The sequence below is a fragment of the Colletotrichum scovillei genome, assembly GCF_011075155.1.
Source record: "Colletotrichum scovillei strain TJNH1 chromosome Unknown Contig00006, whole genome shotgun sequence".
Classification (NCBI taxonomy): Eukaryota; Fungi; Ascomycota; class Sordariomycetes; order Glomerellales; family Glomerellaceae; genus Colletotrichum; species Colletotrichum scovillei.
Window position 1 is genome coordinate 1,435,912 of NW_023336264.1, and position 16,707 is coordinate 1,452,618.

Genomic DNA, 16,707 nt, shown 5'->3' on the forward strand with positions numbered 1-16,707 from the left:
CAACCGCTAGAAGGCGTCAGTCCATCCGTCTCCAGTCTTTCCCCATTCTCTACTCCGTACTTTATTTCGAATCTGGTCATAAGCGGATATGAGGGAAATAGGGCCGGACAGATATATATTTCGTGATTACCTCTTAGAAAAGTACGGACACACAAATTGACGCCATCCAGCAGGGCAACACACCAGAAGACTAGATATTCTCACATCGGGAACCTCGTGCTCAGCATAGACACCCTCAAGACCTTCAACGCCGGCGGACCACCATTAGCCAAGCTCAACATCACCATGGTCCAACACCCTTCTCTTCCCACAGAAGACGATGCCTGCAGGACAGCGAATTGTGGCTCAGGTCCTTGTCATCACGCACCAGCTTTCTCCGTTCTTTGTCAACTGCCTCGGTCTGGACACTCAAGTCTGTGTTGCTGCATCTCGCTGGCGCCCATTGGAAGGTTGATCTTTCTGCAGACCGAGCCGAGCAACGATTTCAGCCACCGACGCAGGAAGCAAGCTATTGCCGCCAGTCCCGTACTTCTACTTCCGCATGCTTCCATGTCTATCCCAAAGAGCAAACCCCATGGTCAAGGCCGAGACCCTTCTCATCAATTTACACCCCAGGTACCAAGTGGACCGCAGATCTGCTCTTTCGCGCGCTCTAGCAGCAAGAATTCGTGAGCCCTGGCATACGGAGTATGGGTCCCTAGAGAACGAACGTTCACTGCCGCGAGCCCGCAGATAAACCCCTATTTCACCATACTCCGTATCATTGGAACGACATTCTCGAGGTCCATACGAACGTGCCATGCTTGCAAAACCTCAACAAAGAAGCATCGTGTCGGTAATTGCCCTCTGTGCTACGGTCACTTTCTGTCCTCTCGGACGCATCTAGCCCCAGCGGCTACACGCAGCTTCGGAGCCAGCAGTTACGTCAGCTGAGGCCGCAACCCGCCTCTCTCGAGATGCGATTTGATCGGTTAACGTCTCAGATGGTCGCTCTTCATCTTTCCTAGCTGCCTTTCTTCGCCTCTGGGGGCCGCCCTAGCCCGACTTGCCCTACCCGCTAACCAGGTACTGACTCTGGAGGTGGGTGTCCTTGAACCTCCTTGCCTCGCCTCTCCCTCTCCGAAACCTGACAACTACGAACGAGAGGCTACCACTTTGTTACCAACAGACTACGGTTTAACAGCCGAGCTGGTGTCGACAAGGATGCACCGCCTATGACTTGTAACCCTTTTGGCCAACCAAAACTGACACGTCGACATGCTACCGTGTTGTAGTTTGTAGGTGCCGTCAGCATTTGGCTTGCCTTAATCTGAAAGTTTCCTTGCCGGCCGCTGTCAACATGATCGGCATTGCTCTACTTGTACGGATACTTCCTGATGATTTGGGTTGTGAAGGGCTTCCAGAGCAACAAGAAAATCGAGCTTGTTACCCCGCACAGTGCTCGCCATGCACACTTCGCATCACCGAAGACCCATTGGATCCGACCAAACGACCTTCCTCACAATGGACCGAACTCCCGCCGCGTTCCCACCTCCCTCCATCTTCCCCCACAGGTCATGCACAGGACTTTGCGGACGGCGGGATTCCGTCGGTAACGGTATGCGGAAACACCACGGCCGGCATATTCTTATCTTTTTGATTCGATAGGAGAGCCTCCGTTCGATCACCGCTACTACTCCATAGAGTCTCAGGGCGTCGGCGTTTTCGGACCAAACACGGCCCAGCTCCACGGGAAGATCACTGATATCAACAGTTCGACAATAATTTTGATCTCCGCATCGCCAGTGTTCTAGAAGGATACGAACGGACAGTTCTCGCCCCCAAGATGGAGAGCCATGCGTGCCCTAGAAGCGGCAATCAAACACGACTCTCCCGGACTGCTCTTCTCTTCAGGTTGTGAGGTTCGCGCTGCGGCCCCATTCGCCTCAGGCAGTCAGCGTCCCGAGCTTCATACCGCAAGGCCAGATCCCTCAATCTCTGGTGATCCACACCTCGTCCTCCCCTGATCCCAGATCCCTCAAGCTTTACGATTCAAGGCGCTGGCAGACTGTCAGCTGCGCCGTCGCAATGTCAACGAATCACCAAAACCGTGCGATGGGATCAGACCATCGTGGCCGACACGAGATAGTAATGTCCGCCGAGTCGGTTCTTCTTTGGCTTCCGCTCGGTTGCTCTGAGGCCCAATGTCGAAACGGTCTTGATCATGATGCAACTTGAGTCGGTCCAACGTTCCGAGCAGGCGGACAGCCTTTTTTTGATGGAATTGACGAGAGTTGCGCAAGACGTGGAAACGCTATGAAGTGAGGGTGATGGTGTACCAACGACAACCTTCAACCACCACTCCGCCGCAGTTGCCAAAGATGCAGCATACGGCTGCCGTGCCGTCATACCTGCAGCCCGCGCGGCCTGCAGGAGGTCATCATCACGCACCTATGCAGCAGGTCGCACGCTGCAAGCCTGCAAGGCTGTCCTAGTACTGGTGGCTCAGCTCTCTGAATGGGGGGGCAACTAACCCGTAACCGGTTGCAGAATGGCCACCAGTGCGCGGCAAAAAGTCGGCATCGATATCGATGGCAGCTTGCCGATGTCTCTCTGCGATCCGTCGGCTGCTGGCGCCCTCCCTGATGGAATGGAAGACGCGCCGCTGATTCTTGAAACTTCAATGGAACAGTTTCCAACTCTGTTCTCTTGTCGACTCGGGAAGTGGACCCATCAAAGGATCCCTGAACCTGCTCCCTTCCATTGAAGCAACCTGCGTCTTGGCTGTTCACCTGTTTGGACCCTTTTGGTTGTGGCTGGTACGATTTTTCTCCCAACCGGAAACTCCTCATTACCGGCCCAAGGGATCTTTGGGGAGACTGGGAGATACGACAGAACGATCCGTCACGTCCATTGGACGTTCGGAATCGCCATGGCGAGAAACCCACGGGCGGTACTGCGCAGAGTTTGATTTCTGTCTCGACTGCGACAGCCCAACCCGACGATCTGGATTGTGATGGTCTGATGGCAGCCCGCCGCCCGAGGGTCTCGCACTCGTCCCGTCTCGCCAAACCTTGGATTTTCTCTTGAGGAATTGATGGCAGGTTCTCCGAACTGAATTTTGATGTGTCGAAGGGCCGGCTGACACAGCTTAGACGCCGTACTGCTCAGAACCATCTTGACGTGTCAGGTATAATGAAAACAAACCGAGGACCTCACTTGCAAGTGACCGACGCCACAAGCGCACGTTTAGTCCAGCCCAACCACTCAGTCAGTACAATGAACGGGCTGCCAACTGTCCATTTCCCTGCCTACCACACTGCATTTGGCCCAGCTGATCTGTGATGGCCATACTGTGTTGTTTCTTCTCGAAGGATTATTGTCCCGACAATGCCGAAAGAAACTGCGCCGCTGGCTGATGGCGTCCGACCAAGGTCAACAACGTCTAGTAACTCAGTCCCGCCTTTCTTATGGGCGACCAGCTAGCTATCTGTACTCTGCGGCCAGTTCGCTGTCACACCCAACTCTCGCATGGGGTAGCGTCAGACATCCTTTTTGTACAGAGATCGAGTCCAATTAAGTGATTCGCGGGGTTACGGGGAACCAGGTTACGGACATGTCCCCGACTTCACGCCGTTAACACCTGACATGAGCAGTTGTCCAAGATAGTAAAGCTACCTGTCTGCACAGTATTCTACAGCTGATGATCGGGGACCAAAGTGTTTGCAGCAGCCATGAAGTCATCATCCCATCGCACAAAAATCAACAAAATCTTTCAGTAGCAACTTGGGCAGCGCCTGTCTTTCTCTCAGCTTCGATCCCGAACAGCAAAGAGCAGCGGCCTGACAAGGAAACGGTGGCCAACACCAGGCCGAATCCAGGACAACATCCGACGCAATGCTCCAACGGTCTACCTTTTGTGTAGCCTCCCACAGTTTGCTGACGAAATTAATGGTGCTGGGCAGCGGGAAACATGGGGGTAATCCCGCTTAGCTGCTCTTGGACTCGCCGCTTGGGGACCACTCCAATAAAGCACTAAAGCTGCATGTCACCAATTGCACCAGGGCTAATTTTCTGGAAGCGCCGCGGTCCGTCATTGCGACTCGTACGACATGCTGATCGAAATGGCAGTACGCAATCGTTGCCAGTGGGTTTGGCCCCTCTGGATTTCGCTCTGCCATGGTGCCGCTCTGGCAGTCTTGAGAACGGCGGATCTGATAATTACTTTTTGCAATACGGAAGAAAGCTAGAGAGCTCCCGGGAAGACATCACACCCACCGGCTCGGATCTCGGGGAGCCACTCGATTCGGCAGGCCAATAATGCGCTGCCGAAAGCCCGGAATGCGTTGCCGGGAGAAAATCGGTACGTCGCGTTGAATCACAGATATCAAACTCGAAGAAGTCTTGCTCGCCCTGGAGCAACCGAGAAGGGGGACGTCGCTCGTCCCAAATCATGGGACCTCCAGTCATAAATACTGCCGGGCTCAAAGCTGCGGTCGCCATCGAGCCAGCCGCGTTCGCGATGGCAGCACCAGCAGCAGGTGGTGCAGGTGGGAGGAGGGTCACGTAGGGAGAGGTTGCAAACCACGCATGCACCGACATGCAGGTTCTTGCATTTGGTCCTTCGACATCACACCTGGGAAGCCAGTCAGAGCTGGCCAGACATGGGCACATGGCATCCAATCCAGCGCTTGCAGATTCGGACACACGATTCACGGGAAGAGCGTGTTCCCCACGTACACTACCTTTGGCATCAGGCCCCGATCAGGGACGACAGGAAAGGGGGGGGGGGGGCAACATATGCCATCTCGGCCCAACCTTCTTCAGCCTTTTCCAAGTAGTCTTCCTTTGGAGTGTGGAAACTCAAAAGGTGGGGTGCGCGTCAAACCAATTCAGTAGCCCCGGTAGATGTACGTACGGACTTCTTTGCGTCGAACTTCGGATGAACCCGGCTGTTGACATGCTTTCTTTCTTCTGATTGTGAAGGACTTTTGTTTTTCGTTTTGGTTTGTCGTTATTTTCCCCGCGTCCAGCTGTCTTCGAGCACTAGCCACATGTCAACTCATCTCTAATGGCTTTATGTGTGCTCCGTGCATGGCACATATACAGTAGACCAGGATGGGAGTCGGTACTCAGATGTCACTCGGCAACTTGAAGGGCAACCATTTATTGGGTCAGCGAATAATGTGGTTTGTATTCCGAGTGCTCAACGATTGAAGCAGCATTTTGGGGTGTTTTTGGATTGGGCACGAACGAGTCGTTGTGTTCTCTGATACCACTATTCTTCCTTGCCTCGAAGATAAATGTTCAACTCTCATCACTCGCAGCAGCTTCCAATTGTTATCACTCAACGGAGGCGTGGCAAGCTTGAAAGACCTCCATGAGACTCCAGGCGCGATGTTCTCACCAAGGCCGTCCCATGGTGGCTAGTCTGTCTACTCAAGGACGAGCTTCTTCTAGCAAGACGTGAAGCTGTAGCAGTTTACACAGATTCACCTAAACATAGATGAATAGGCCGTTAGACATCGTTTATACTGGGCTCAGATTCTGAATTTCAGATGGAGATCCTTGTCTATCTGTATCGGGAGTTAAGATCAAGCTGCCACTTCGGTCAGAATCCTGTAGCTCCCTTGCCCAGGAACGTTGTACGTCTACTTCCTGCAGCCAGCATCTCACGAATATATTTGTGGTTTCCTTACTGTTGTCTCTGGTTATGTTGCCTTGGGCTTGAATGGCGGTCTTCGGACTCTATAGTGCCTTTTTTTCGATCCAAACTTAAAATCATTGTCAAAGTATCTGTTGAGATTACTTACTTGTAGGGCGTTGGTTTGGATGCGCTGAAGCAAGCCCCCCCCCCCCCCGATCCCACGAGCCATAAGGTAGGAAGTGGGATAAAGTGGTAAAGGAGCGATCGAGGCTGGGCTCGTTTCTTGGTAGAGATGGCATTCGCATTGTTCATGTAGAAGCCTACATGAACACGAGAGCTTATTGAGAATGCCGAGCTATTAAGCTATAGACTATTTATATTTTCGTTCGATGGGACGAAAAAACATATCAGTGGTACTTCAACCACGCAATGTAGCTTGAATGATTTTTGTTTTCTTTTGTCTCTCGACTGCGTTATGTGATTAGGTGGGCGGGGTATTTAAGGGAAGCCTTTGGGACGTTTACTTCGATTCTCGTGTGTCCCAAGAATCCCTCCTACGGTTCGTAAATCACTACTGAATAGGAGACTCATTGTAAATACAAAGAATGAGCTGGAAAAAAATGGTCTCGAAGGATAAGAGCAAAGTAATGAGTGAAAATGAAAAAAAAAGTTGTACCGACGGCGGGACTTGCACCCGCAACCTTTGGCTGAGACTCCGTCTGTAAGGATAGGAGGCCAATAAGCTACTATTGCTCCACGACGGCGTGCTTGGAACCATTCGGCCACCTGGTCTTTGGATCTGTTTGTTGGACTTCAGATGACGGGAAGGCGCGTTAAGAATGGGAGAGGGGGGGGGGGTGGGCGGTGTGAAGTTTCTGGGTTTGTGTGTATTCCGTTTGTTGATGTCCTTGGGCTGCAAAGGCTTTTTTTTTTTTTTTTTTTTTGGAAAGGCCCTGAAACACAGCAATAGTGGAATTTACAGAAAGTGATTGTCTGTATGGCTTGATGGATCATTGGGGGTTTGGAAGGTTTGCGATTCTGTCGTGATATCCCAATGATGGTTTGATCGAGAGCTGAGTAAGATATCGAGGGCGCCAGGATAGTGTTAATTACCTCTTTCGTAGCCGACAAGGGCAACCGCTCACCTCCATCTGATGTTCTATTGGGCTCTGGTATGTAGTAAAGGGGAGGCACCGGCTTGAAGGAGGACTGGTCACTCTCACTCCGCCCAAGAAAGTTGAGGCTAATCAAGATAGTATATCTACAGCTTTATTCTTCATATGGAACTTTTGCCTTTCATGGGATGATTATGTTTAAGGTGCTCCATCGCCAGCAGATATACTGTCTATAAGTCTGGCGCGGGAACTTAGTAGACGGGGAATTTCATCAACTGATATCAAATGCATTGCAGCAGTGCCATCATATCCAAGCAGGTTGCCTCAACACAATGCTTTTTTCGTACGAGAGAGTCACCGCGCCAGGCAAGACGGTTCCCTTCAACTACCCTATTCACATGAGAAACAAGTTGACGTTGAAGAGGACAAACCCTGAACTTCCCCTTCGAATAGCTTCCAGCTACCCCCCTCACTCATCAAAATCGCAAGCATTAGCAATATGCGCCACGGCATCAACATTCCGCTCCAAATCCTCGACCTTCTCCCGCGCCGTCTTAACAGCAGCCTTGCCCAACGGAAGCCTCAGAAACCTCCCTCCTTTCCCCTCTCCCAGCTCCTTCTCCTTCTCCCTCACCTCCGTGGCCAACCCCTCCCCCGTAACAAAATCAAACATCTGCCTCGCAGCCCTCACCGGATCTCCAGCCTGCTTCCCACCACCACCCTCCAAATATCTCAACACCCCCTCCGCCGCCGTGCCCTCATAAAACGCGCTCATCCGGCCCGCGGCGGGCGAGAAGCCGGGCTGGTCCCTGAACAAGGTACGAAACGGGCCCGGTTCGACGAGTATAACGCGGATGCCAAAGTCGGCGTACTCGGCCGCCAGCGACTCGGAGAGGCCCTCGACGGCGAATTTGGAGGACGAGTAGGCGGATACGGCGGCAAGGCCGCGGAGGCCGCCTGTGGAGGAGATGTTGATTACGGTACCCCAGTGGGCGGCGCGCATGTGCGGGAGGACGGCTTGGGTTGCGCGGATCGTGCCGAAGAGGTTTGTGTCGAAGAGGGTTTGGAAGTCGCTTAGTCTGGAGTCTCTGGTCAAATTGTGTTTTGGCGAATACCTATTGGCTTGGGATTTCTCACCCGAGGTCCTCGAAGCCGCCGGCGATGCCGTAGCCGGCATTGTTGACGAGGACGTCGATACGCCCGTGGATCTGTGCTGCGCTGTTTACCTGTTGTTGGACATTGTCCTTTGTGACGTCGAGGGCGATCCAGTGGCCGCCCGCTTGCTGGATCTCCTCGACGAGATGGGGCGTCTTTTCTGGGGATCGCGAGGAGGCGATTACGAGGTGGCCCCTTTTCAGGACTTCGCGGGACAGTTCTAGGCCGAGGCCTGATGAGCAGCCTGTGATGAGCCAGACTAATTGGGCCATTGTTGCTTTGATGATGAAGGAAGTTGGGGGAAGGGGGTTTGATAGGTTTGCGGGCAAACAGCGAGTACAAAGTGAAAGGAGATGATTGGGAAATGGTCTTTTTAATTTCTAGGCAGATTGAAGTAAAGGAATTGACACTCGAGCTACGAGATTCTTCTATATTGAACAAGGCCTTCATTGCATATCATTACATCACAGCTCGTTGCTCCGGGAAAAGCTGGGCAATGATGTAGCTATCTTCTCGGACTTAAGAAGGATGAGGTAAAGATCGGGTTCTTCGTGGACCCGTTACCCGCGAATCGATTCAGAAGCAATCACTGCCATCTTGTCGACGAATGTGCGAATTTACGGCGAATGATTTCCAAGTCTGGCAATGCGTGGTGAGGTCTAGCATGTCGGACGAGACCGGACATATGGCTGCGAGTCAAGCTAGTTGCTGACCGGGGGCAAAGCAAGACTAAAACAAAACACCACATGTGGATTCGATGACAGCTCTTAGCTACGGTAAATCCGTATATACTGTGGCTTCTGTAACGTCATAGTCGCAAACTCTCAATGATGAGAGTGAAGAGTCCAAGTGTCATATAAAGCCCTCCCGCGACTACGATAAGATGGATCATCACAATTTCAAGTTCTCAATCGTCTGCGAACGTAAATCAACAAGCTATTCCATCAACAACCTCCTCCCTCTCTCCTGAACAAACCACCACCACCACCACCACCATCATGGCAGACCGCTACGTCGCAATCCACGCCGACCCCAAGGGCCCAGGCGACGCCCGCCCAACAGCAGAACAAATCGTCCGCGACGAAAACCTCGTCCCCTCAGGCCTCGTCTCCAAAACAGCCCTCATCACAGGCTGCTCCGCCGGCATCGGCACAGAGACCGCCAAAGCCCTCTACCTCGCCGGCGCAACCCTCTACCTGACAGCCCGCAACCTCGCCAAAGCCCGCAAGGCCCTCGGCGACGACCTCGTCAACGACACAGCCCGCGTCCACCTGCTCGAGCTCGACCTCGAATCCTTCGCCAGCGTCCGCGCCTGCGCCGCCGCCTTCCTCGCCAGCACGGACAAGCTCGACATCCTCATCTGCAACGCGGGCGTCATGACCCCGCCCGAAGGCCGCACAAGGGACGGCTTCGAGACGCAGTTCGGCACGAACCACCTCGCGCACTTCCTCCTCTTCAACCTCCTCCAACCAGCCCTCCTCAAAGCCGCGACAACCTCCCCATCCGGCACCTCCTCCCGCGTCGTCATCGTCTCCTCCGTAGCCCACCGCTTCGGCCAGCCAAACTTCGCCAACATCAACTTTGACGGCTGCTACGACCCCATGGCGACCTACGCCCAGAGCAAAACCGCAAACCTCTGGACGGCCAACGAAATCGAGCGCCGGTACGGCGCCCAGGGGATCCACGCCCTGAGTTTGCAGCCCGGAGGCGTCATCACGGAGCTGATGCGCCACATGCCCGAGGAGCAGCAGGGCGGCTTCGCCAAGCACCCGTACCTCTCCAAGATCTTCAAGACGGCGCCGCAGGGGGCCTCGACGTCCGTGTGGGCCGCCACGGCGGCGGCGCTCGAGGGTAAAGGTGGGCTGTACCTCGAGGACTGTCAGATTATCGGGCCGTGGGATCCGGCTGGGGAGCCGTGGGGACCCGGGTACGGCGAGCACGCGTATGATGTTGAAAAGGCGACTTTGCTTTGGGAGAAGTCGCTCGAATGGGTCGGGCTGTGAGGTGCTGTTGGCTTGACGCGATGAGATGCGATAGAATAGCAGGATCAAAGAGAAATAATTACTCGGTGATTCTCTTGGCGGATTACTCACTCCGATGTTTCGTATGCCCCTAATTAGCTTCCGTGTGCGTGATATGCTGTACAAGACTGTTAGAGTGACATTTTTTGAAGTTACAAGAAGCTTCCAGACCCCATGCGAGACGTTACTTAGGAGACTCCCATGAAGATGAACACATCCAGAGCTTGCCACCATATTTAATAAAACAGAACATCATGTACATTTGCCCCCTGAGTATACTACACTGAACCTTGTATCAGACTCCTTGAAAATGCTCCCCTATTCCGAATACATGTACAGTAGATCAAATATCAACAGAAAAAAAAGAGATCTTGCATACAATGCCTCACAATAGGCTCTATCTCACTGTTTTACACATCAAAGCTGTTTCACGCCGCCTTCTTCTCGGCAGGCACCTTCTTCTTCAATGACCCGGGCGGCGTCTTGAGGCCCGCAAACACCGCAGCAGCCACGACGGCCATGCCCGTGGCACCCATGGTGTACGCAACTTCGCGGCCAGCCCACCAGTACACGCTGGTAAAGAGAATCGGTCCCAAGCCACGGCCAAGCTGGCCCCAGCTGCGGAGGATACCAAGCTTGCCGCCGCGCTCGTCCTCGGCAGCCTCGAAGCTGCTCAGCGTGTTCAAACCCGAGACGACGGTTGCAGACGTGACGGCCAGACATGTCGCCGCGGCATACAGCCCGCCGGTGGTGGTGATGCGGCCTAGGAGGACAAAGGACGCCAGACAGGCCACGACACCAGTGCGCACGGAGAGCAGAGGTGGGAGGCGGCGAGTGACACCACCCTGAAGAATAGAGGCGACGAGACCAACGAAACCGAGAAGGCGGCCGTTCTTGGCGGACCCGAAGGCGAAAAGCTCGTATGTCATGAATGAGAGAGAGGACTCCATGCCGGAGAAGAAGAGCAGGAAGACAAAGTGAACGGCATTGAGAAGGAAGTGCGAGTTCGTTCGGACCAGGGGTGTCGATTTCGGTTTCGTCGTGGTCTTGTCATCCTTCTTCGCGCCGCGGCCCTTGCCCGTCAACGAGGGGAGGGTTTCGGGGAGGCAGAAGTAGAGGTAGACAGTCTCGGTCAGAATAAGGAACAAGCTGAAGCCGGCGGCCGTGGCGAAGGGGTTCTCCTTGACGGTGCTGATACTGCTCAGCCAGGCGCCCAAACCCGGACCAAATGTGAAGGCGATGGAGAAGCAGGCACCGATGAGGGCCATGGTGGAGCCTCTGCTCTGCTCGTCCGAGATGTCCGTCGCCATGGCGGTAGCGAGCTGGACGTTGCCCTCGGACAGGCCGCCTACGACGCGAGAGGCGACAAAGGTGCGGAAGTCAACGGCGACGACCCAGAGGAGCACAGAAAGGATGTTACCGCACATGGAGGCTAGCAGAGCGGTGCGGCGGCCGTGACGGTCCGAGAGGTGGCCGATGAGCGGGGAGGCGATGGCCTGGAGCAGACTGAAGAGGGAGCCGAGGGCGCCGCCGAGGAGAACGATATCATAGCGGGAGTCGATGGGGCGGGCGAAAGCGGCCTTGTAACGGTTCAGACCGGACAACACGGACTGGAGGAGGGTGGCGGGGCCGGTTGCGTTTGCGATCTCAGGGCCGACCTCGCGGTCGCGGTAGAATTCGAGTAGCTTGGGGAAGAGCGGGAGGATGAAGGTGAAGGATATCTGGAGGAACAGTGTTTGTTAGTTTTGGGAGACAAATGGTGGGAGACAGAGGGCCGGAGCGGCTTGAGGGTGTGGGATAATACCAGGTCGAGAAGCAGAGAGATGGCAATGACCCTGAGCACACGTCTGCGCGTGGAGGGGTCGACTGCCGCCGAGGGCGACGGTGATGTCGCTGCCACTGCCATTGTCGCGAGCCTGCGCTGATTATCCTGCGTGTAAGAGCGAGGTAGATCGAATCGCGGAGGACGTTATATTCGGTGTTCGTCAAATGTTAGCCGTTGTATGGTGATTCAGAGAATGAGCGTGGGGTAGTTGGAGAGAGAGAGAGAGAGTCGAGGTCGAACAGGGGAGGAGAAGTGAATCAGCCAAGGCAAGAAAAGAAAGGCCAAGTCTGCATTAGGCTGGGGACTCGAAAGTTGAAGATGAGAAAGGCGGAAACGAAGAAGACAAGCAGAAGAGTATGCAGAAGTAAGAAAAAGAATATCGAGGTGGGACAACAGGTGACAGCACAAGAAGAAGGTATGCACGGAGTAGGTACGGATGGACAGTGGAGGGGAACGGGGCCACTCAGTAAAAGGAACAACGTGGAAGTCGCGGCGCGCGGTGTCCAAGCTCCTCCGTCATTGCCGTCGGCCGGTGCATTGCAGTAATACCTAAGGTGCTGTACCCATCCGTGGTGGTGGAGAGTGGTGCAGAAACATGCTCTTTCTGCCCTTGTCCCCTGAATTTGGGGCCATGGTGGTGATCCAGTCGGCCCAGTCCGATGTTTCAGGGTCAGGGGCTGACGCTGGCTGGCCCCATTGGCTGGGACTTGGTGGGGCCCACCCGACCTTCAGTGCTCCTGTGCTTCTGTGCTCCTGCACCTTGCGGCCCACGGGCTTAAGGTGCTGCTGCGCTAAACATCGGACGGCATCCACGCCGGACCGGGGATTTGTTGACTTGTCCCCCACCCCGGACTCGGCCAAGTACGTATCCGTAGTCAGCTGCTATTTGGGGTGATTTCATTGGACGCTGCTTTCAACAGGCAGTTTGACCTCCACATCGGCAACAGGCGCGAACTTGGACCTCACTTGCCTTCTGCCTACCTATTTCTTCTTCTGTGCATGTACGAGAAACAATCCGATCTCTTAATCCTTATTATCGTCTGTTGCTCTTCCACTTGATTAGACGCCGCAGCACTGCCATTCGATCCCATCTCACATCATCAGATGACAAAGTCTGCCGTCAGCATTGCCGTCCATGCTTCGCATAGTGCTGGGAGATGACGGGCAGCCGAGGCCAAGACCTTTGTACTTGTCATTCCCGAATTGACGCCAATTTCTCAGACTATCGCAACTCTAAAGGGCCCGGCGATGGAACAATGTCACACTGACAAAGACGGCAATCCGCATTTCCCGAGCTTGCTCCAGCCACCAATTCTGCCCAAATTGCAGCACATCTCGGGCATATTGAACCAGACACCGGCACTGGTGCATCCGTTGCGCACTAACGATGAACGCCGCTGCGATCGTCAGTCAGTGCTGTCTGTCAAACACCACGCGGATCCCCTTGGATTCCTAGATTGGCTCGTCAGTCGCCACACACAAAACCCTTCACTGCGATCCGTCAAAAACCATACCTTGTAAGGGATCGGAATGAAGTAATCCGCAGCCATCTCACAATCTCTCACCGTCGTCTCAAAGATCCTCAGTACGCCCACATCACCCGCCCGCCGGACCTCTCCTCCCTCTCCGCTCCCGTCCACGACGCCCGCTCCGCCCCACCGCCGGAATAGCTTCGCGAGCATGAGGTACAACTCGGCTTGCGCCAGCGCCATCCCGAGACACACCCGCGTGCCTCCGCAAAACACGGTCAAATACTTCTCCAGCCGCTCGCCGTCCTCCACCCACCGCTCCGGATGGAACCCAAACGGGTCGTAGTAAATCCGCGGATCCGTCTGCGTCTTGTACGTGCTCATCCCAATCACCGTCCCCGGCGGGAGGTGCACGCTCCTGCCACGGCCGTCCTTGTCGTGATACACCAGCGTCTCGTCGGGGCACACCCTCGCCAGCCTAGAACTCGTCCCGAACCCGAGTCGTAGCGCCTCCTTGACGACACCCCGCAGATACGGCAGGTTCTCCAGCTCCGCGAGCGGCACCACGGCATCCCGGTCCGGGATCGCGGAGAAGAGCTCTTCGCGCAGCCGGCGCAGCGTCGAGGGCCGGTTTAGGAGGTGGAACACGGCCAGGGACAGCGTCCACGACGTCGTGAGCGTGCCGCCCTGCACCAAAATCTGCCCGTCCTGCGCGAGCCGCGAGACCGTCTTCTCGGCGGGCGGCAGGAGCTTAGAGGAGAGCATGTCGTGGAAGATTGTCGGATGGCTGACGTCCAGCTGCCACTTTTCCGTGTTCTGCGTCGCTTTGATCTCGCCGATTTGGTCCTTGATGTCGTTCTTCATCTTGAGGAAGCCGCCCCAGCCTGTTATGAGTGTGTTGTGTGAGTGATGAATCGAGAACCAAAGACCACGATACACTCAGAAGGAAAGAAGAACGTACCGGGAATAAAACGTCCGGAGAGGGACTCTGGTAATGCGTTGACCAGCGTCAGGGCCCAGTTCATGTGCTTGATCATGGGCCCCAGATGCGTGCCCATGAGGAGGTTATCAGTCACCACCTTGCCAAACGTCTCGTCCTCGACTGCGGAAGTCCCAATTAGCTTCCGTTACTCATGTAGGCCAATGTTTCGAGTCCGCGCTACTCACTTAGGTGGTCACTCCTGGCGAAGCTATATTCGTTAATGACATCTGGTCCATCGCGTCAGTTACTTAAACTCTATATCCTTCCAGAACAGGGCAGGTATTTGTATTACCATTGGTAAACGCCGAAAAAGGGTACATGACATCCAACGGCTCCTTGGACCTCTCGCTGAGTTCCAGGAGACGGTCGAGCAGCGCATCAACCCGCTCCTCGATAACAGGCTGCAACTTGCGGACCGTCTGCGTCGAGAAGAAAGGGTTCAGCGCCGCGCGCCGAAGTTTGTGGTGATCATGGTTCACAGTCGCCAGCGCACTCTCTCCAGGTATCGTTAGCTCATGGCATTTGCCTTTATCAAAGAGAGAGACAAGGCTTGATGATATTACTTACCAGGGGATCCAAACTAAGACCAGTCCACATTAGCAAAAAGATGTTCAGTTCCCTTCCAACCTCACCTCAGGGAAAAAAAAGGATTAAAGTCGCAACATGACACACCTGCTGCGTATAAAACCCCCACTTCTCCCTAACCCTCCCCGGTCCCGTATACAGCTCCGAAAAGAACTCCGGGTCGCCGACGTGCACCTCCCACGGACTAATCCGCACCACGGGCCCGTACCGCCGGTGCAGCTCGATAATCTTGAACGTGTACTGCCCGCCGAGGACAATGTCGTAGTAGAACTCGTACAGCTGCGTCAGCGCCGCGAGACGCGGACCCGGGACGTGGGAGATGGGGCTGAAGTAGAGGCGGCGGACGCCGAGCTGGAGGGCGTAGAGGAGCCAGAGGAGGGAGAGGAGTGCTGCGAGTTGCGTTGGGGCCAGGCCCACGAAGAGATTCTGGATCGCCATTCTTTGGATTCGCTTCCGTGCGGGTGTGTCCTTTGCGATGGAAACTTGCTGGAGCACGGGAAACAATGGGAAGTTGCTTTCTCGCTTTCTGTCTCTCAGCTCGAGCTGTATCTACCCGAGAGGCCGGGTCCCGTAGACCATATAACAGACCACCACCACCAGTCTCTACGCCGCGCCACTACCATCACCTCACCTCACAAAGCCCCCCGTTCGCTCCCACAAACTACTGCGTGCCGGGATACGTGCTTAACGGGAACAAAAGTGGCGCCCCAGCTTCGAACAATGAGGTTTAGCAAACCGGCCTAGCGGCGGCGCTAGTACAGGGTGGTCGTGATGATGGTTTGATGGGGAACAAACTAGCTCCCAGCTGCGCTGAAGCAACTTTTTTTTCGGTCATCTTGGCAGGAAGAAGATTGGGGGAAGTGAGTGGGCAGTCCAAGTACGGATACAGATGGCAGGCCATCCTCTTTGTTTTTTTTTTTTTTTTGCTGCCCGCCAGCGTCCGTGTCGAAGACGAAGAAGAAAGTTTTCGGGTGCGTCCATTGATAGACTAAGGTAGGTTTTCTTGCGGCCGGAGTAGCGTGAGGAAGGTCCGAGGCCATAGCTTCGGGTACCCTGGGTGAGTAAGAAGATACCGGATGGAGACTGCCAGTAGCCTTTTACATGGACACACGCTCTTCCTCATCTGTATGGCATCTTGTATCTGGTATCTGGCATCGTGTTTCGTCAGATATGAGATCTCGGATGGATCGTGTTTGCTGATGAACATGGGATTCAGGAACCGACCGATGCTTCGTGTATTGTTTGCCTGTGCCCCCAATCACGAGGAGGTTATCACCCTAATTCAGCAATGGAAATCACATCTCCGGGCCTCGTAAGGGAATTATACCACAAAGCAGCAGGCCTAGGGAGCCGGGTTCGTTACACATAGATCTCATTATCAAAGATCGGCCAGATCGGATCTAGCAAAGGGAGAAATTGTGCCGCCAAACATTGATCCTTCACGTACGGGGGCAAGAGTCCTTCGATCTGGACATTGAAAGGATGAGATGTGGTTTGCCATGCTGAAACTGAAACCAACAGAAAAACACACAAACAGAGCCTCATGGGTTCTAGCCTCTAGATTGGAAGCAAGCAAGCAAGCACCGCCACAGAGGTGCAGCATCGACCTACCTAAAGCAAGGCACGAAGCACGTGAGGTCTTACAAGTTGGGTTACCAACACGCCCACCCCCGTTTCCTGGAGACCGGGATGAAGTCGAAATTGACTTCCCAACGGCAAACACCATCTCCGTCCGTATGGGCAGTCCCGGAGGAAAGGCCACCGAGATCCGGCATTGGCAGCTTACTTCGGAGGGGACTTTGCACCGGGCTTCGCCGCCCGCCCGCGGAGACCCGTTGCATGAGAGTTCAGAGCTGGCCAGCTAGGAGAAGAAGTAAAACTCCGTCATAGCAGATCCTTCCTACGTAATCGAAGCAGAGGTTCCTCGAC

The 16,707-nt window shown here is 54.6% G+C and overlaps 5 protein-coding genes across 5 annotated transcripts; 1 reads left to right on the plus strand and 4 right to left on the minus strand.

Moving 5' to 3' along the window:
• Positions 1–3,577: 3,577 nt before the first annotated feature.
• On the minus strand, positions 3,578–4,794 carry HER10_EVM0006540 (uncharacterized protein). The gene is made up of 2 exons (XM_035476123.1): positions 4,258–4,794; positions 3,578–4,177 (listed from the first exon to the last, which is right to left on the minus strand). Exons 1-2 carry the CDS (start codon positions 4,651–4,653, stop codon positions 4,073–4,075), a joined length of 501 nt encoding a protein of 166 aa, XP_035332780.1. The 5' UTR covers positions 4,654–4,794; the 3' UTR covers positions 3,578–4,072.
• Positions 4,795–7,210: 2,416 nt separating this feature from the next.
• Positions 7,211–8,168, minus strand: HER10_EVM0009459 (uncharacterized protein; the record flags this gene model as incomplete). Its single annotated transcript, XM_035478945.1, has 2 exons — positions 7,211–7,820; positions 7,879–8,168. The coding sequence occupies 2 exons, from the start codon at positions 8,166–8,168 to the stop codon at positions 7,211–7,213; spliced, it is 900 nt and encodes a 299-aa protein (XP_035333117.1).
• A 290-nt stretch (positions 8,169–8,458) lies between these two features.
• On the minus strand, positions 8,459–12,310 carry HER10_EVM0009823 (major facilitator superfamily transporter). The gene is made up of 2 exons (XM_035479296.1): positions 11,722–12,310; positions 8,459–11,638 (listed from the first exon to the last, which is right to left on the minus strand). The coding sequence occupies exons 1-2, from the start codon at positions 11,821–11,823 to the stop codon at positions 10,346–10,348; spliced, it is 1,395 nt and encodes a 464-aa protein (XP_035333155.1). The 5' UTR covers positions 11,824–12,310; the 3' UTR covers positions 8,459–10,345.
• Positions 8,895–9,899, plus strand: HER10_EVM0008781 (oxidoreductase; the record flags this gene model as incomplete). Its single annotated transcript, XM_035478290.1, has 1 exon — positions 8,895–9,899. The coding sequence occupies one exon, from the start codon at positions 8,895–8,897 to the stop codon at positions 9,897–9,899; it is 1,005 nt and encodes a 334-aa protein (XP_035333041.1).
• Positions 12,311–12,621: 311 nt separating the features above from the next.
• HER10_EVM0007185 (uncharacterized protein) lies at positions 12,622–15,425 on the minus strand. The gene is made up of 6 exons (XM_035483031.1): positions 14,866–15,425; positions 14,761–14,773; positions 14,486–14,689; positions 14,379–14,420; positions 14,173–14,313; positions 12,622–14,095 (listed from the first exon to the last, which is right to left on the minus strand). The coding sequence occupies exons 1-6, from the start codon at positions 15,214–15,216 to the stop codon at positions 13,149–13,151; spliced, it is 1,698 nt and encodes a 565-aa protein (XP_035332844.1). The 5' UTR covers positions 15,217–15,425; the 3' UTR covers positions 12,622–13,148.
• Between the last annotated feature and the right edge of the window lie 1,282 nt (positions 15,426–16,707).